Raw genomic sequence first — 21,108 nt, forward strand, 5'->3', positions numbered from 1 at the left:
AGAGATACCTTTACTATTTTAACTCCAGAACTCCTCAAACTGTGATGGCAATCCAACGTACAGTACAATGAACTCTAAGCTGTAATCAATAATACTTTTCGCCCTCCCTTTTTGGATTCTCAGCCACTGATGTTTATTTACATATTTCCTCTCAAAGATGCACCATAGGTTTTTTAATCACTCCAACTGGTCTCTTCCCATACCTTCAGAAAGGGTGGTTGGTGGTCAAGAGAAAACTAGTGAAATTTCCCAGAGCCATGTTTCATAATGTCCAACAAGAAATCATGCTACTATTTGTGCAACTAGTTTGATTTCACAATAGGCGAGGAAAAGGAACAATTCAGAAACAATTCTTTGATGTATTTTATCGTGCAAGACAGTGTTTTGCAACAGAGACAGAGGGACACACACAAGGACACTCCAGTGAGTTCTCATAGTTGATTGATTGAACCAGCAACAGCTCAGCCTCCCTATTTTGCCATTTTGATCTTCAGGAGCCAGTAGAAAAGCCCTCTGTCCTTGCATATGGAGAACTCCAGTGCTTCCATTGCCCAATTCAAGGAAGTAACAACAGTGACAAAGTACTCTCTTTTACTAATACGTGTTTTTTTTTGCTAGAGGAAGCTTTGTAAACTGGCTGCTTCCCCTCCCTCTGCCCATCAGGTCCTTTTTTTTCTTTCTTTCTTACCGCTAACTTGTATCTTGCAAAAGAGCATCTAGCCTTACAACCCAATCCTATATATATTCACTTGGGAAACCAAGTCCCAAAGAGTTCCACAAGGCTTACTACTGAGTAGGCACACATAGGATCGCAGCCTACATTCCTTTCTTCAGCCTCCAAAGTCCTGATAAAACCTGACTACATGAAAAATGAGCCTTATGCTGGACCAGGTCAACACAACGTGTGACCCACCAAACTGGAAACATCTCACCAGCCATATTTGGTAGGCTACTAGCAGCTCAATACATCTATTTTGCTTCATCTCAGTGCTGCAAAAACAGAGGGCTGTCAGTCACAACTTACAGCTGGGGCTGTGTTTCACCTGGTGGGTCACAAGATATGCAGGTCTGCACTGCACTGTCCGCACTCGATTGCTTTATTTTCTCCTCCTAGAAATATATATCCATCGTAATCCCCTTCACTCAACAGGTCCCGTTCTCCATATATCATGCATACCAATTATGTGGGAGAAGGATGAGTGTATTGCTGTTTTTGATCATGCTGAGAGCCCCGGGTTGGGGCTATCTGCATCTTCCTTGGCCTTTTGGTTATGCTTTGCCAGCTGTGTGCTCCTGCAGCATGGAGGTGATTATTCTACAGTCCGTCACCTCCTCAGGCAAGTACCCCTCTGTGTCCCGAAGAGTAGGGTCAGCTCCAGATTTCAGCAGCAGTTCCACAATTTCAGAAAATTCACAAGTAGAGGCTAGAGGGGAAAATAGCAGAGTGATCACATGTTTCAATCAACGACTTGGACAGCATCTGATGAGCGACATCTTAGAAGCAAACAGTTTGAAAGCCAAACAGGACAAGGAAGCTGGGGGAGCAGAGGAAAGTTCTGCTCAAGACTGATATTCCACATTCTATTGACATGCTAAGGACCACCACCTCAATTTCTTGCAATGTAGATTGGGTCACAGTTTTGACAGCATTGAATAAGGTCTGATTACTTGGATCTTGATCTGTTATTAGAAAGGAAAAGGATAAAAAGGTCTGAATCTTGGAACAAGATAAAAACCAACTAGCAGAGCTGAGCCTTGGAGAACATTGCGGCACCTCTGCTATTAGCTATAGATATTATAGCAAAATTACTCCAGAGGTAGTCAGGAAAGCATAACTTGCTGAAACGAGAAAGGAGGATGGAAGAAACGCAGGATATTAAATTTAAATCATAACCTTTCCAAGGAAACATGAGGCTCTGTAACCTTGACTTTGGCATTTCCTGACTTTTGAGTAATCTTAAAAAATGGAATTATTTTACCAGATCATTAACACAATTTTCTTAGGTTCACTCTTGTAAAAAGACAAATTGCAGGGAAGACATTTCAGGATGTAACATATTTCTAGGGAGGGCAAGAACGCTATATCCTACACCAGGTGCCAGATCCTCCTTAGGCTAAAGGGCCTTTTTTTCCCCCAGACACAGCTGCCGTTGTGAAGTAAAAGTTTCTGGCCCAATGCTGCCACTACCATCAACTCACAACATCCAGGGACCAACCTATGGAAAAGAAGCTGAGGAGCTAGGCCTTCCCAAAGCGCTAGCAGACTGTTTTTTCCACAGCTGCTGTATTCTTAATCTGATGACTTTTCAAGTTCTTTCCAAATATGTAGATCTCTTTACAACTGCTACAGCTACAGTATAGCCAGAGCCACTAATTTATCTGGATGGTCCACTCACGAAGGTTCATGGAGTCAAATGGATTCCAGAACTCTGAGGGATGTAGTCACCTGCCATGACTACTATCAGTGGTGCATATAATGGTCTTCTTCCACCAGTTCGTTGGGACAAGACCCCCTGATTTACGCAAAACATGAGGTGAATGAAGCAGGAAGGGAGACCACTCGCACCACAGCCTGCCAACTGCAGCATAGGTAATTTTTAAGCAGCTAAGCTGTGCTAGAGCATAGACAAGAAGAAAGCTGTCGTCTCAGATGTCATTGTGCCTGCAAAGGTGCCATCCAATGGAGCTCTTGTAGGTGGTGAATGGTCTGGCCAGTCTTGAGGCTACTGGACAAGATTGTACAGAGATTGGGAGTTCCGTGCCATCACCAATCACATAAACTCATTCTTAGATTAATCTAACGATGAATTTTGCAATCTCATTATTTTTCAGCATTTCCCTTTGGCTAGGGACAGACAATTGGTGGATGAAAAGATCTGAAAATGAATCCAGACAATTGCAGTAATGATGGGCATAAGGCACGCTGGAATGGGAAGCAGCTACAATTGTTTGTACTCTAAAATAAATTAACGTAATGAAATTTGTGGGAAGAAATTTCCTGTCCCTGTCTCCTCCCAGCAGCTCTCCAAATCCTGCCCCACATCACTCAGATGGGTTCCACCAGAGAAGACGGGGGGGGGGGGGGGTTCCAGGTGGCTACAAGTAGGGGGAAGAAGGGACAGGAAACATTCCTTCTGTGAACTACCTTAAGTTAACTTATCTTAGGATCCAAACCACTGTAAGTACCTCCCATGCAATCTCTTTCATCCTAGAATGACTGTAATAGAATGGGATGCGGCAGCAGAAACCCACCCATGTCACTGTAACAGAATGGGATGCGGCAGCAGAAACCCACCCATGTCACTGCTAACACAGGCCTGACTTGATCTTTTATGGCAATTCAAGCACTATATGACCACTGAATTTTTTCCCACAAAGAAATGTAACTCCAGCTGCACTTTTCCTGTAGAGGTGATTAATAGGATTCTATTATCTCTCTTCTTAAAATAGCAATGCAGTAAGTACCCTGCTAAAGAAGTTTTCACTAGCCAAGTACATGAGATGCATATATAATACCACAGATCACAATATGCCCCATTGGCTGCTCATGGTATCAAGCCAAATAATATGGAAATCTGTAGCCCTAAAGTTGTCTTAAGAAAGACAGGAGGGTTTTAATGCCCCTCATGAGCCCTCAAAATCTGTTCTGGAGAGCTGCAAAACCCTCCAAAGAGATTTTTGGGTGGCACCAAGGGCTGCGGTGGGGAGAAGAAGGGGAGAACATCCAATTGTGTTAATGGACTTCCTCTAGCACAACATTGGTTAAAACCCTAGCTTGTTGTATTGTGGTTTTCCTTTATAATTCAGATAATTATGAATCTAACTAGAGAAATGTAGTCACAGAACCACTCTTACTCACACTGAACAAGAAGCCCTCACTTAACCCTATAATCTGCATGTCAGAGGTGTCAGGAGCTTTAGCTGTGAAAACATGATGGTTCAAATTTCCCTCCCTGCCTCAATTCCCCATCTGATAAATGGGACAGGGCTCTACATCTCAAAGGAGTCACAAAGTCAGAAGAAGGGAACAGCTTTTGTTTGTGGGAAAGCATGATGTTACCATTTCTCTTTCTCTTTCTCTTTTCTTATTTTATTGTATTTTAAGGGGGGTACCAGTGTGATTCAAGGCAATTCTTGTACCAGGAGAAGATTGTGGAGTACAGCAGAAATTACAGGTGAGCAGGGGAGGTTGAAGGAGTTGTGGGAAGGCAGGACTTGGAGAAGAATGAAGAGTGGCACTTTTGAGCACCACATTTCAGGGGATGCCCTCTGGTTAGTTACCTGCAGTCGAGAATAAAATACAGTGCAAAAAGCAACCTAAAGAGTGCTCTCTTACCATCTGTGTGCCAAGTTGAACTTGTACAGTACAGTATTTCTATGTCATAGGTGTCATTTGTTTTTTTGTTTTTGTTTTTTTTAATGTTGGGCATAATTTTCATTAACCTGGTCTTCCCATCTAATGTTCATCTTCAATTTCAGTAAACATGATTTATTAAATCTTTTAACCTTGGCTGTTTTTAAACAGTTAGGAAAATCACATAAAATTTCCGTGAGTAAATTTATGTATGATTTTCTCTTAGTACAGACCGCCATCAGCCCTGGGTATACTACTAATGTTAATCTTGAGGAGATGGCAAGTTCCAAGGACAGTAGCCATCAACGACTGTGCTGTGGGGACATATATAATCTGGAATAATAGCCAGTAAAACATCCACAGTAGGAACAGGACAACTATTTTAAAAGGTGCCTGAAATTTGCTTATCCCTACCTTCAAGACAGAACATTGTTACAAATGAATTTTAGAACTGGTACAAAAAAACTCCTTAAGAGGGAAGTACTCCAACATTTCATTCCCATTCCACTGTTAGGGTATGTATGGGGAGAGAATACGAGTATGGTTTAAGTTTTATTTCCAAACCATAAACAAAAAGCTGTGCACAAAGTATCCTTCCCCTTTCAAGAGATTACTAGAGGCAAAGGTTGTTTTAGATTTCACATGCAGATGTATGTTCATGGTTTCAATGTGACTACTGTTGAATAAAGATTACTGCCCCAACAAATATCACAATTTTAACCTTCTCTCTCTCCCTCCTTCCCTCCCTCCCTCCCGCCACCCCACCCCACCCCACACCACACCAGCCCACTCTCTTTATAAATAAAAATAATGGGAACAGGGCTAAAGCAGCTTGAATACATAAAATGCATATGAGTATCTACATATATTGTGTGCCGTGTGCCTAAGATCTGGCCAGAAGATTTGCCCTAAAGAAAATCTGTAACTGAAATTTCCAGTGGGATCTGCACTTTCAAGAAGCCTCTCTGTTGAACACTAATTACTGTTTTTAATTATATTTCAGATCAACACATTAGTGGTGTACTTCTTTTTGCAATTAGGTGTAGTAATTAGAAAGTATCTTGAATGTTTTGTTGCCTTCCTCAGCTGACACAAGGGGGAGAGGAAGTGAAAGCTTAATTAAAATAGGACAGCAGTACTGCTGGAGGTTATTTAAAGGAACCTTTTTATCATTTTAGGAGTGGTCTTATACCAGGCAAAAACATTTGTCTGTCTGGCCTGGCCCTGTTAACCAGGACTGGCAACAGGTTTCAAACCCAGCTCTCCAGGGTCTTGCAGGCTAAGGTTTCTGTTAGCTCTGTGTCCAGGATCATGTCCCATCACCTTTGTGGGCCAATCTGGATGGTGCTTCCCTGTCCCACCCACACATCATGTGCAGCAAGAAAACCAAAACAACCACAGTGGGGCAGGAATACATAGGTGCACTTCCCTATGGAGTCATGCATTTCTTGAGACATTAATGAGCGAGCGACAGAGTGAACTGCAGCTATGGCAGTAGGAATGCAACCCGTCTACAGGATGTCTTGTGGTGAGAAGCTAGAGAAAACTCTTGCAAGGTTATGCTGGTTGCAGCGCTATATATGGCAGATGGAGGTGAGAGGCCAAGGAGGAGACAGCTCAGGCGATATGGGGCTGAGCTGGAGGAACTGCATGCTCATTAATCCTTGTCCCCTCCTTTTCTGAGGCCAAGGGAAGGACAATCCAGGATGGCCGAGGGAGCAGCCAGCCCTTAAGAGCGACCAGAAACAAAAGAGGACAGGCCTCTGGCACCCTTAACAGTTGTGTAGAAGAGGGAATGTCAGCAGGTGTGGCTTGTCAGGCAAACTGCACTGGCTGAAATTCCCTCTTCTTCAATAATGAAAGTGTCAGGATCTCTTCTGCATCTAGTTATCCTATGTTTGAGCCTCCCTGCCTCAGCTGAAGTGGCCCCATACGCAGAGATTCATCAGGTACCGTGGAGCTCAAAACCAGGAGTCCTGGATGGCAGGGATCAATACTCTACTCCTTACACACAGACAATTCTGCTGTCTCTTTGCATCAGGAATTACTGAATGACACACCCAAGAATTACCCACCCCCAGCAGACGCAGCAGAGACATGGCCAGAGCAGGGAATCATGCAGAGATGCTGTAAGCAGCCTCCTCTGTGGGCTCAAAAAAGCCTTTACTTACACAGTTTATGTCTTATGGCACACAACAAGCACACTCTCTTGCATCACATACTGTGCCACAGCACACAGTTTGAAAATTATTGCTGACTATTATGGAAAGTCAAATTGGAAATGTGTTTATAAGGAGATTTTAAAAGACAGACAGTTTTAAAAGAACACACCATGACTACACTGAATAGATTAGGAGGGCAAACTTTAAGCAAGGCATACAGTTTAAAAGAAGTAAATAAATACATATTCATTGTGAAGAGGCTCATCTGGCACCATTGTGGTCTTTTTGGTGCCAGGTGAAGACCTTATTTTCCCAGGCACTTTAGTCTTTCAGTTTCATCTGTTTTTAAATCTGTTATTGTATTTTTAAATCTTTACACTGCTCCTAGTTTTTACTTTGGTTTTATACTGAGGTTTCTATATATTTATTTATGTGTTTGTTGGTTTGTTTGTTTATTTATATATTTATTTTTAATTACATTTCTATACCGCCCAATAATTGAAGCTTTAAAACTTTAAAAAGTTTTATATTATGTTTTATTGTACTGTGTTTTATGGTTTTAATTGTTGTGAACCACCTAGAGAGCTTTGGCTATTGAACGGTATAGAAATGTAATAAATAAATACTATTTTTAAAAATTTTAATGAATAAATGGGGGTAGCTGTCAGGAAAACAAACACCTAGAAAGGCTGTAACTGCTGCAAGGTTTTACTCTGGTTGTATTTTTATTCTGAAGTTTTAATCTATTATATTTTATATTGTATTTTCTGTTGTATTTTTGTGGTTTTAATTTTGTAAACTGCCCAGACAGCTTTGGCTATTGGATGGTATAAAAATGAAATAAAATAAATAAAGGAAGGAAGGAACTCTGAGCAAGAATAATCTCACGGTCCAGGCTCCCACATAGGTAAATCAGAGCAATCTGCAAATGGCTCACACCAATGTGGTAAAAACATCCTATATTTAGCAGAATATTATCTGGCTTCCAAACACTGAGGGTTTTTAAGAAGAAATGAGAATATAGAGGACTTATTAAACCATTAGAGGAAATCTAGGACAGGTTCATAACTGAAAAAAAAAAAAGCAAGCTAACATTCCTCACAAGTAAGGGACACCTGGAGATCAGTATGATTTCTAAACAGATTGAAGCGGAGACATGTTAGAACCTGCTTCTCAAGAAATGATTATAGCACACAATGGGGGCCCAGTTGACAGGACCTTGTGATTTAGATTTGGATTTAAGCCTCTATTCTTCCATGGGCAGAACCATCGGTCTTTTGCAAATGATTCCTTGAACATCTCAGTTTTAGACTGACCTACTTCACAGGGTTGGATGAATCACAGGTCAGAATTAAGATTGCCGGGAGAATTATCAACAACCTCAGATACGCAGACCATACCATCCTAATGGCAGAAAGCGAAGAGGATCTAAAGAGCCTCTTGTTGAGGGTGAAAGTGGAGAGTGCAAAAGCTGGTTTGAAACTCAACATTAAAAAAACGAAGATCATGGCATCTGGCCCCATCACTTCCTGGCATATAGAAGGGGAAGAAATGGAAGCAGTGACAGATTTTACTTTCTTGGGCTCCAAGATCACCGCAGACGGTGACTGTAGCCATGAAATTAAAAGACACTTGCTCCTTGGGAGGAAAGCTATGGCAAACCTAGACAGCATAGTAAGAAGCAGAGACATCGCCTTGCTGACAAAGATTCATATAATCAAAGCTATGGTTTTCCCAGTAGTAATGTATGGTTGTGAGAGCTGGACTATAAGGAAGGCTGAGCGCCGAAGAATTGATGCTTTCGAACTGTGGTGCTGGAGAAGACTCTTATGAGTCCCCTGGACTGCAAGGAGGTCAAATCAGTCCATCCTAAAGGAAATCAACCCTGAGTGCTCATTGGAAGGACAGAAACTGAAGCTGAAGCTGAAATATTTTGGCCACCTAATGTGAAGAGAAAACTCTCTGGAAAAGACCCTGATGCTGGGAAAGACTGAAGGCAAAAGGAGAAGGGGATGGCAGAGGATGAGATGGCTAGATAGCATCACTGATGCAATGAATATGGACTTGAGCACGCTCCGGGAGAGAGCACAGGACAGGAAGGCCTGGCATGCTATGGTCCATGGGGTCACGAAGAGTTGGACACGACTGAACGACTGAACAACAACAACACCTTCACAGGGTTGTGATGAAAAGATGATCTAGATTATAAGCATATTGGAATTGCTATATTGGTGATACATAGACCTAGACTTCTATGGTAGTCGGAACCTTTGTGGCTCACAAAAATAAAGGTGGGGCTTTCCCCACAGAGGAGAAAGAGCATGAAACCCCAGCTTGACCCTATACATATTTACCTGGAACTGTATCCAGTGGGCCTTACTGCAAAGTACATGTGCAGAAGGCCATAGCCTTAATTCCTTAATCAATGAGGGCAACTTTTAAATCAGTAAGGCTGTGAGTTAATAGCATACTTATTTTTTTGAAATTCTTTTGGTTCCAATCTTAGAATAAAGGGGAATAAAAAGATAATATTAAAAAGATGATTTTTTGTTCTATCAGTGGTAGCTTTAATAAACAAAATGATGAGCTACCTTATGGTTTATAAAGAAACCTTTACTGAGATTCTGTTAGTTGTGTGTGTGTGTGTGTGTGTGTATAAATATATAAGAATTTTAATTCACTGACAGCCCTAAAATGAGCACATGTCAAATAAGTGGGAGAGTGGTATCTGAGGGGAGGGTAGCTGGATTCTATTGGAAAACCCCCCAAACAATCAATCAGGAATGAATCCAGTCTCTGCCTATCATTATATTTCAACAGGAGCTTCCACAATAAGCAGAGCAGGGCCAGATGCTTCTTCACTTGAAAGTAGTCTGTTTACATTTACAATAATGACACTAGAGGTCCTTTACAAATGGAGGGCCTGACACCAAGGAGGTGCCATGTGGACAGATATTTGGCATTTCTGAGGAGGAAGCCTTAAATGAGACAATGTGTTGCCACTGCATTGGAATACCCAAGAGGACATCAGCCCACCTCTAAAGACTACAAAATCATCCCTTGAGATCAGAACAGCTGTTGGATTTACGGCACTCCCTGGGAACCTCTATTTGTCAAGTGCCAGCAAGGCAGTCCTGACACGGGCACAGGTGAAGATGAATTTTCATTCAGCGCAGTTTGCCTTCCAAGTCCATTAATCCTCAGGGTTTTCATGATGGATTTCTCCTTTTATTATTTATTTTCTTGCTGGCATCCCCTCCCACTGCCCTGCAACAGTGCTAAAAGAGCAGAGCAGAGCAGAGCAGAGCAGATGGCGTTTCAACAAGGAAGAATGAACCCAGGAGGATACAGCCAGCCAGCCTACTCTACAGTCATGTGACTTCAAGTCCAAGGAGAAACCTTGATTTCCTCTGGGAGAAGCAAAGGCAATCATCTGAGCATTCCCTGAAGGGAACAAGTGTGTGTGTGTGTGTGTGGGGGGCGCTTAAAGAGGGAATATAAGGCTAACAGCCCATTCACAAGGGAGACCACACACATCCTGGGCTTTTCAAAGACACAGTGCTAGTGCCGACCACACAGTGACAGGGGGACCAGTAACCAGAAGAAGTGGGTGGGGTGTTTTTGGCAGCCCATTTGAGGCTAACATACTGGGGAGCTGTCCTTCACTTAACCTCTGAATGGCTCTGACCCGTGTTTAATCAGAACGAACCAGGATTTATAACCCATCTAAGGATGCAGTTTGACACTTTCTGTAATCATGAGAGCTGCTGAGGCAAGGACAGCTGTCAGGCCAAACGCCCTCATAAAAAGATAGATAAACTCAGATTCTACTTTACCATTTTTACTCAAAGGGATTTTGTTAACTCCTTGGCTTGTTGTACTGCTGCAGAAAGAAGGGGAAATGCCCATAGAGAAGCGGTTTGTGCCTACAGTCAAGTTTCGGTTACAATTCATGACTTTATTATGCAGTTCAAGGAGTAAATAAATAAGAATTTTCAGGCGAGTGAAGGTCTCAGCAAGTCACAATAACTAATTGAACTAACAAGATATTGTCAGGCTTCAAGTAATGTTTGATTAGTAGTACTGGAGTTTGTCATATCCAGGCCAAGATGGTAAAAGAGAAAACATGATGCAGGCACTGGACTGAAACGGTAAGATCTCAAGTTGTTGCTTGCTGATTTACAAACAACAGGCATCACTTTGTGTGTATTAACTGCATTGTACTTTATTATACTGAAAGGATAACAAAAGTAAATGCAAGCAGTTTGTCTCAGACAACAGAAGGTTCCACTGAATTCTTGGAACACATTTTTCCACTACATGTTTTTGAGAAGAAACTGCATATACTGGATTCAGTCAAAAAGGCACGGGCCAATTTAACTTTTTTTTTTTTTTTTACAGAAACCGTCCTCCTGCCCCTACTGCTGTTGTACTGGGGATGGAAAAATACGGGATTATTTTCTGCCTTGGAAAATCATTTTAAATATGTTTTCACATCTTCTAGTAAGTTCTCAGTTGTGTGGGTCTTTTACATTTTTAAAAAACACAAATGAGCAATATTAAATATTCAGCAAGAGAATAGCATAAGCTCTAAGGTATATAGTCTCAGAGTAATTTAACTTTTAAAAAAGAGAGACTAAAGTTTTTTTGACGTTCCGTCAATGGTCATGTCAAACAAAACCATGATGCAACCTGCCAGTTATAGTTTTAATTTGCCAGACATTTTTCTCATTTACAAGATATTATTCACTTTGAGGCAGATACTGCAACAGGATTAAAGGCCTGGGGTCAAAGTTAAGAGTCTTCACTTGGAAAGCCACAGTTTCCAGATTTGGACAATTTATTACCAGTTCCTACGCAGACCTTTCTTTCAGCTACATCTTAGGTATCTTAGGTATTGTTTATTTTCTCTGCATGATCATGTAGGTTAATAGACACATATGTTCATGCACTGCTTACCATAATGCAGTGCTGTTTGGCCTTCATCGTCCTGGAAAAAGAAGAGAACTAACGTTAGTTGTGTCTATGCACACATATTTTAAAAGGCATGTGTTTCCCAATTCCCTGGGTATAGGGAACATAGCTTGCCATGTTTCAAAACAGTTATGCTGGCTCTTGGTTTGTTTCTGAGGACAATTCAAAGTGCTGGTTTTAACCTTTAAAGCCCTAAATAGCTTGGAACCCAGGCTATGGACTGACTTCTCCCACACAAACCTGCCTGTTTGTTAATACCATCCTAAGTGGTCCTATCGAGGTCTCCCTATCACCAAGCAGTGAGGCAAGTAGCAATTGTGGAAACAGTCTTTTCAGCTGTGGCACCCTGTTTCTGGAACTCTTCTGTCAGGGAGGCTTGCCTGGCACAGATTTTGATATATTTTCGGCACCAGGTGAATATCTATTTATTCTCCCAGATTTTAAAAACTCGTTTATGCTGGTATGGTGTTTTGCTGTATTGTTTTATTCCACTGTTTATTGTTTTATTGACTGTATGGATTTTAATTCAGTAAGCTGTTTGTGAATTCTTTTCAGGTTTGAAGAGTGGGGTAAAAATATTAAAAATAAAGTAATTAAAATGCCATGATTTACATTCCTATTTGAATTTTAACTCAATTAATGGGATGTGAAACTTGCATCTACAATGTATAGTCTCTGGAGATTTCTACAGAATCTAGACTGTGGACTGAACATTGTCAACTGACCCCATGGGCCAATCCTTATTTGCTGTATAAGGCCCTGGCCACAGAGCCTGGTCTTCTGATTGCTCATCTTGAAGGTGAGGACTCTGCTTTGCCCCCCTTTCCCATCTCAGATTCTGGCCTCTGCCTAACTTGACTCCATACTTGGTCTGGCTCTTGCACTCTAGTATTTCTACTTTGGAGGCTGACCTCAGTTACATTCTTGCCTCTGGCCCTTCAAACCCTGGCCTGCCTTTTCTAGAACTTGACTTGCTCGGTTCTGATTATAAAGACCTTTGGACTTTCATCTACCTGCCTTTGCTAAAACTTGATCTTGCATGATATGGATCATGCTCCTGCCTCTATCAGCCCCCAGGCCTGACAGCTGGGCTCCCTGAAATTTGGAGCTCAGCATAAAAGGACTTGCTTCACTTTACTGAACGTTATATTGGACAAAGGCACTCCAGATTATAGAGCGAACTATGGTGAATTTGCAATTGTATAGATATGCTTTGACATAGATAAGACAAGCACAATCTTATTAGTCTGAAATAAAGTGCTAATGACAAAAAGACAAGGACCTGAAACAGCATTATATTAGTGGACATACACATGATCTCAGCCCTGCTCACATCCAAGTCAAGGGAAAAGGCACTGAAGAATTTAGAGGAATTTAGCTTAGCACATGGGGGAAGGTACATTCCCGCTGGCTTTTGTAACAAACATGCAAGGCCACCAGCAGAAGGCAACTGCCAAGGCCCTCGTACCACAGGAGGGTCTCAGGTGCCCTACAGTCAGCAGTGAAGATTGGGCCCACTCACGTGGGTGCCCCCCTTCGGTGCTGCACCCTCGAGAAAGACTTGTAAACACTTCCTGTGATGTAGTATCTCAACTATGCTAAAGAAAAATGCACAGTGTCTTCATTGCTTGTCAGAGCTGCCCAATGCATTACTTTTTAATGATAAGTCTGAAAAGACTATAATCATGTCAGGATTTGCTTGTTTTTAACTAACTTGAAGATCTAACCAATTCTCTTCTTCCTGGATTAGAAGACATAAAATTGACTGTTTGCAAAATAGGTATTTTGAGCATTTGTTCACAGACCAACAAAGACCACATATAAACTGTGGATGTCACAACAGACTGTCAATATGAATGACATTAAAAACTGGTTCCAGCGGGGTAGCTGTGTTAAGTCTGTGGCAGCAAAAACAACAAGAGTCTTCTAGCACCTTAAAGACAAACAATTTTTTTCTGGCATAAGCTTTTGTGGACACTGTCCACTTCATCAGATGCCTGTATCTGATGAAGTGGATAGTGTCCATGAAAACTTATGCCAGAATAAATTTGTTAGTCTTTAAGATGCCACAAGACTCTTCGTTATTAAAAACTGGCTTACAATTTAAACACACAGATATACTGGCTCTTTGAGCCAACCCTTAAATGTTTTATCTACCACATGAAGGTGACTCTTGCTGGGGCCTCAACATCTGAGAATTGAGCACCATCTGCACTGCTCCAAGAATGATGGGTCTCCATCCTTCTATGTGTAATACTAGTATGGAGACTTATCACATGATCAAAGTAATCCACAGCTTCCACTGTAAAGTTTTATCAGCCCTTATTATTTTTACTGTAATTTTTTTTACAATGTTAAATTGTTTTAAGTCAAAGTCATATAAATATTTCCTTAATTGAAGAATCTGGAATAGTAAGAAAATATTACCATTGAGTGTTCCCATTAAGTTGAATGCTACTCAAATTGCTTGTACCATGTTAGTGTTATACATTTTTTTTATTTTCCACTTTTAATCCAATGAACCTGAAGAGGCTGACCCATATATGCCCATTAAGTATTTTCAAGTGCCTGCACAGAACTGTGTTCTTGGTTTTATTGCCTAGAGTACCATGCCTAATGGGCGTCCAGCTACTCTATGCTGGACAGAGACTGTGCCCCACTCAAGAGGAAGGAAATCTAATTCTTAATCCTGAGAAATTTCAGCATAAAAACTCATTAGGAGAAGGAGGCCTTAAGTAAGTGCCACTGCTCTGGTTGAAGGGAAATAATAAGATTGTCACCTAATTCTACTGGTCTCCATAGAAGTCCCATTGCCTCACAATGAAGCAAGTCACACAAAAGTAGGGCTCTTTAAATTCTTACTTGGCAGCATTCTATCACCAAACAAAATGGATGGGATTATATAAATCTCCAAAAGTTGTCTGAAACTTTTAGGATGCAGACATTGTTTTAATATAAAAGAAAACTGATCTGAACAATGTGGAATGGTACAGAAACACTGCTTTCCATGTGTAACCCTGATAAATGGTCTCTGGGCAACTACTAGGGGAAATTTCCAGCCCTACTGTAAAAATGCAACTATAAATAAGCAAATGGAACTGAGTGACAACAGTTGATCTTTTTTTCTTGGAAACTGAGCAAGATAATTAAGTTTCATTTTGAGTTACTAAGCAAGAAGAGGGGATATTTGCCACAGTTATTTATACCCTGTTCTGTTCCAAGATGAATTACTGCCTAAATGTAGCTCATTTGGAGCTGTACCTATCAACAAGAACTAAGGACTACTGAAATATGGGAAAAATTGTTAATTGATCACGATTTTATATTTCACCTTTCTTCAGGATAGGAGTCATTACATCCATACCAAGGCTGAGTTCTTGCATTACACAGGTCTTGGAAGCTCATCCAGTAAGTTGCTCACAGCAGCTCTCAAACTGTCATCCATTTTAAAGATGGTTGGCAATATTAAGCTTCTATTGCCCTATATCACATTCAATTAAGGACAACTTAAAAACAACATAGCTTTCCTATTAGTTTCCATGTAAGCAACTGTTGCCCAAGGGTGTGAACGTAAGTACGAAGAGAAAATGAAGGTCTCATGAACAACTACAAATGGAAGAAATTATCTCTGTTCACAGAAAGATGAGCTATAACCAATGCTAAAATACACAACTTCAGAATTTTTGTTGTTATTTATATGGCTTTACTTTATGCAAACGCTGAAAGGAGTGGCAGGGAGGCCAACACAATGAAGAAGCAAAAGATTGTTTAGGAAACGTTACAGAACCTTGTTCTCCTCCCCCAGCACCAAATGAATTAAGGACTTGTTGAATATTGAATTATTCACAGGAAAGCGTTCTGAAGGGGAAAAGACTGGAAAAGATAAGAACATGAGAAGATCCCTACTGAATTGGATCCAGGGTCCATACAGGGTAGCATCCTCTTTCTCACAGTGGCCAGCCTAATGCTTCTGAGACGTCAATGAACAGGATTTGGGGACAATATCCCTCCCAACTTCTGATGCCCCCCAAAAGCATGAATTCAATGGCACCACAGCCTTTGAACCTGAAGGTTCCATCTGGCTATCAATGAGCATCAATGGACGGATGCATACCTGTGAATGGGTGTGTGAATTGCAGGAGGGATGTGTGGGTCCACGTGGTATAAATGGGGGGATATATAAATATGTGTGCATTGTAAATGGGGGAATATATGGATGTGCGTAGTGTAAAGGAGGAGGTTGTATGGATATGTGTGTATGAATCAGGGAGGGTGTCTATGGATCGATGGATGCGTATGAATGGGAGAGATGTCTATAGATGCGTGTGAATGGGGTGGATGTGTGTGGGGATGGATGTGTGAGAATGCGTTATCTGTGTTTGTCTGACACAGAGAAAAGGAAGTTGCAAAGACAGCATGCACACAAGAGGAGTTTCTGGCCCATTTTTCGCTTTGGCCCTGCTGGTCACCAGCTCCAGTACAGCCCATAGTCAGTAGGCAGCCCACAATCACTTTTCCCCAAGGGAATGTGGCCTTAAACTTAAAAAGGTTCCCCACTGCTGGTGCAAGCAATATTTAGTTAGATCAGGGTGGGAAACTTCAGCCCTGAGGGCCAAACCGGCCCTACTGGAATCCCAATCTGATCCTCTGGTGTTCCCCAGACACCCATGCCCCTTCCCATGACCTCTAATCATTGGGTGGCTTCCCAGCTTCTGTACTGTTTCTTCCCATTCTGAAAGGTTGAAATGCCTCTTCTGAGGCTTGGTTACTGGCAGTAAGGGCTTTAAGCTAAAACATGGCTGCATTTTTCATGTTTTGGGCCCACCCCTTTGCCTTTGGCCCTGCCCACCACTGGAATGCAGCCCCCAAGAGCTTCTCTGAAATTGAATTTGGTCCTCAAGCTGCAAGAGGTTCACCACCCCTGAGTTTTGCTCAGTATGAGGCAGCTAGGTTCCTACTTATTTGTACCCCAATTCTTAACCAGCTTCAAACCCTGGTTTGCTTAAGCAGGAAACCTAGTTAGCCTAAACCACGGTTCACATCAGTATTTAAAGTACTTAACTGCGGTTATGACAGGAGGGGGAAATTTGGTCCAGAGAGAGGAGGGGCTATGTGATCTTACAGCTTGCTCCCAACCTTTTTACTGTAGTTACATCAGCTCTGATACATATGCTGCCTGTTCTATTCTGTATTATGGAACCAACAGTCTATTTCCATTTCAAGATCTAGAAATTGTGCAGAAATTGCATGAGATAACATCTATGATAAGGATTATGCAATTTAAGGCCACGGTGACCACTATTTACACTACATTTTTAGAAAGTATTAGAGGACTTTCCATGATAACCAATGGAGCTTCAATGTTTTAACTATTAGATTTTGTAAACCACAGTTCTACAACTATGTAATGTATGTGTATAAAAAATACCACAGTATTTCTGTTTGTGTTTAAAGTATTTTCTCTTTATATGTGCAGATTCTATGTGCCCATTATTTTGGGGAGCCCAATTTACTGTAACATTTTTACACTCTAATGACTGGCGAGCAAAACCTACTAGAATATACAAGCAACAGCAAACACAGTAAGCAACAGACTAGGTCTCAGTCCACAGACTGCTTACTCTGAAGGAATGTACTGGTGTTTTATGGAGTCCAAGCCCTTATGTTCATCTAGCTTCAGTCAGACTTTTATTTCCTGTTGCTATACAATGTAGTATAGTGTATACACTAACAGGAAAATATTTTCCTGTTAGTATATACACTACACATGCTTATGAAAATATGCAAAGCAATCAAAGAAGAAATCCTATTTTTCTTTTAAAAACACTGAAACAAAGTTGCATTGTTACTCAGAGTGCAGGAGGTTCCCCCGCTTCCTGAGGTTCCCCAGTGCAGGAGCAGGGTTACTGATAGGGGAGAGGTGGGATGGAAGAAGAAGGTGCTGGAGGATAGAGCAGAGAAAGAGGGGTAGTCACGGCAAAGCAGCAACTCTGCCGGGGAGGTGGTGGATGGTTCCCCACATGAGGCATCCCATGCGGTGGAAAGCAAGACCCCCCACCCCTAGCAACAGCAGCCTGAAGTTATTCACTTGCGTCTAAGCAAGGCCCTTCTTTCAAACAAAATAAGGGAACTAGGCAACAGGCATGGCTGGAGAGATGCATATAAAAAAGGCAGAAGGAGCAGGAAGGAGCTCCTTGACTCCCCATGGTCAGAGGGAGAACCAGGAATTTCAGAGAAGGAACTGGTAACAATAACCTCCTTCCTTCTAGTTCAAGGCAAAGGGGCTTGAAGTTCCAACCATCCTCTTTCTCATACTTAGAAGAGGGAAACTGCCTCCGAAAACTAAAAACTGTGAAATGCAATCTTCTGCTGATCCTAAGATTAACAACCAGTTACTCCACCTTAATTCTCCAACATGAAAAAATGTAAAAGTAGGAGGGGGGGATTCCTCAAGTTAATGCAAGTGCATATACATAGACATTGATACCGAGCAGCCAGCAAGAACAGCCACCTGCCCTTTTGCAGATTTGGCATACCTCTTCTTGCATAGCTGCACTTCCTCAAATGTATCAGTTCTCTGAGGACTCATTTGGGAGTGCACAAACACAACTAAGGGAAAAGAAAGGCAGTCTGTCCAGATGGCAGAGGCACCTGTATTACAATGACAGAATGTGTTTTAGTCATTGCATGTAAACCCTGCTCTTCCTGTGAACAACACAGAGAAGCTTACGTATCATTTCCAGGCAGACTGTGACAAGAAGCTTATGGGTCCGGAGCTAACCTTCAGCGGTAGAACTAAATCATGTGCCTTCAAGCCAGGAGCTCTGTGCTTATCCTAAGAAAGCTTGCTCCAGTTTAGGGAAGTTCACTTCACATATTCAGACCTGTCAGTATACAGAAACATTCTCCACCATATGATTAACTGGGGAGATTTATATTTCACCTTTCCAATTCCAGAAGAAAACGCTCAATGTGGCCAAAACACACGAGACCGCATAAACAACTACTGAGCAACTATTCAGCTCAACAAGGCAATCTTTTTCTTTAACATACTTAATGAACACCAAGACTTAAATCAGAAGCCCGTCATCTATTTATGGCAGCCCTTTTTCCAGCATTTCAGTCAGTGACTCCCTTCTGCCTTCTCCAATTGCTTATCACTTTAGTATGGATGAGGCAGGTACCTGGTTATTCAAAGAGCACGATAAATGGTCTGAGACAGTTTCCCCCAGCCCCAATTCACCAGGGAACGCTCAAGAATTCCACCTGACACTGGGACAGCGTTGTGCTCTTAAACAATCTGCCGTCTGATCCGATTGTTCCCTAGTGGGAAGGCAGGCCGCAGCTCACTCAAGAGTCATTGATTGGATTAACAGCCTAATTCCCAACAGATGAATAGAATACTGATGTCTTGTCAGCCCAGATCATAGAAGGAAAACACAATCTGCTTCTACAGCTTGGAAATTTAACCCTTTTGATTCCCCTTCCAATGCAGTAGGGGTCTGGACTTGGAAGTCCTGTACTTTCAAATTTAGCATGATACCCATTTGAGCTGCAGTTATGTTAACCATGTACTTAATAGAGCATTTGCTTCTCTTGGCTGACTTCATATTTAAGCTTCTCTTTAAAAGAAACCAATACTAGAAAAAGGAACCATTGAGTCTGCACAATCCCGAGTGAGTCTAAGAAGCTCTTAGAATCCCAGCTGTTATTATTCTTGTTTATCTTCACAACAATCCTCTATAGGAGTTTAAGCTGAAAGACAGGGACTGGCCCAAGTCCACCCAGTAACCAAGTGGGGATTTGAACCCACACTTGAGCTTTATGGCCAGGTGGGGATGTGAACCCAGATCTCTCCAGGTCAAGTCTAACATTCTAGCAACTATACCACATTAGATTTAGAGCAGGACTGAAACTTCTAAAACTGGCAGGGGGTGGGTGGGAAGGGAAGACTAAAATTAGGATCATGGAGGTGTACTGGAAAAGTATTCCAAAGCATTTATTATTCTATGTTGGTATAAAAATATATATGTATAGGATTTTATATATAATAGTACCCAACACCACCCAAGTTACAGAAAATGTATTATTTAAATTATGGCAAACGTCAAATCCTGTGCTCATTTCATATTTAGTTGCTCTGCAAACTATACAAAAAGGTTCTGGACTTCAAACATCAGGATTATTGATGTAATCAGGAAAACAGTAGACCATATGGGCAGAATCCAACAGAGGGCTTCCATCTCCAATGATTCTCTTCCACTCCTCCCATTCTGTTGCATAAGCACCCCCTCACTGCTTGAGCAATGGCAATTTAGTGCTTCTGGGGCAATACAAAATGGGTGGAAATGCTCGTTTCTAGAAGGAGGCAGGTCGGCGGAGCTTCCTTATGCAAGCTCCCCTGACCTGCCTCCTTCCAGAAACGAGCGTTTTTGCTCATTTCGGGGCTTCCCCTAGGAAGTGTTAAATCTCCCTTGCGCAAGTGGTAGGTCCCGCTTGGGAACTGGCAGCACCCACCACTTGCACAAGGGAATCAGTGGGGCAGAAAGGAATCAGTGCGGGTGTAAGTACTCCGTTTGATTCTGCCCTGTGACTGTCCATATGTGTGAGTCACACACAAAGAGGAAGCTAACAGGTACAAGAATATGCAGCAGTGTAATCCTAGCCACGTCTACTCAAAAGTAAGCCTCATTCAGTTCAATGGAACTTATTCCTAGGTAATTGAGTACAGGATTGCAGCCTTATTTTGTGAAGCCAATATAATATTTTTATACTGCAATAAAGCACTCAAGTTTAGAGCTTGTACCTAATCAGTCCTAAACCTGAGCACGTCAGTGCTTATAGCCAGTGGGGGAAGGTTTCAGGAGAATGAGATAGAAAAAAGGTGCCTTTTCCTCCTCTTGAATTCCCGTCCTGCACATGACCTCCTAATAGTGCTCCAGGGCTCCAGTTCTAGGCTGGCTGGAGGCCGAACAAGAACATTCCCATTGGGGCTAGAGATACGCTACAGTATTTTGTTGGCAGTCCCCACTTTTTCCCTCTTCAACCAATCTGAGGTATTCCTATGCCCCTCAGTTTTGAAGAGAAACAGAGCCACCAAAAATAAGGTAGTGGGTTTTTTGCATACTTGCAGGATTCCCATGTACACAGAAGTACTTACGTTGTAAATTAAAAGAATGAAAAGAACAAAACAAAAATAATATCCAAACTGGCCCCAAAAGGACTAATGTTCAGCAACATCCAAGACCTATGGAAAATGGACAGGGAAGGGAAAAGAATTGGCCTGCTCACGCCCTAACATTTAGAGTCAGTTGAATGTGTACCATGGGGTATGAAAACTCTCCACTCCCCTCTATAAAGTGAGGTTTCAGGAGGGAGGGGGAAGGAAAAAAGACACCTCTCTCTCTCTCTCTCTCTCTCTCTCTCACACACACACACACACACACACACACACACTTTCTCTCCCTCTAATAACATTTTCAGGTTCACAGTTGGCAGCCAGCTCCAAACCAAGTCTTCAGCACTATTTAGCACAGCATAGGACGGTTTCTGGAGAATGGGAAGAAAAACAGGTGTCTTTTTCCTCACCCTCCCTCCATGGAACAGCACAAACTGGCT

At 41.8% G+C, this 21,108-nt stretch overlaps 1 protein-coding gene across 4 annotated transcripts in view; it reads right to left on the minus strand.

The window, feature by feature from the left end:
- Positions 1 to 584: 584 nt before the first annotated feature.
- ACBD6 (acyl-CoA binding domain containing 6) overlaps positions 585 to 21,108 on the minus strand; it is a 143,040-nt gene continuing 122,516 nt past the window's right edge. Inside the window, exons 7-9 of one of the 4 annotated variants that reach the window (XR_014790412.1) lie at positions 11,476 to 11,506; positions 4,141 to 4,281; positions 1,347 to 1,424 (exon numbers count right to left, since the gene is read on the minus strand). Coding sequence is in view for 3 of the 4 variants with exons in the window: in XM_084851282.1 (XP_084707408.1) it covers positions 1,270 to 1,424; positions 11,476 to 11,506 (186 nt within the window). In the remaining variant the exon portion in view is untranslated. The other 3 variants (XM_084851282.1, XM_084851284.1, XM_084851283.1) reach the window with 3 other exon arrangements.

The sequence above is a fragment of the Heloderma suspectum genome, chromosome 4, assembly GCF_057233095.1.
Source record: "Heloderma suspectum isolate Gila_16-S chromosome 4, 16-S_ref, whole genome shotgun sequence".
In the NCBI taxonomy this organism is placed as follows: domain Eukaryota; kingdom Metazoa; phylum Chordata; class Lepidosauria; order Squamata; family Helodermatidae; genus Heloderma; species Heloderma suspectum.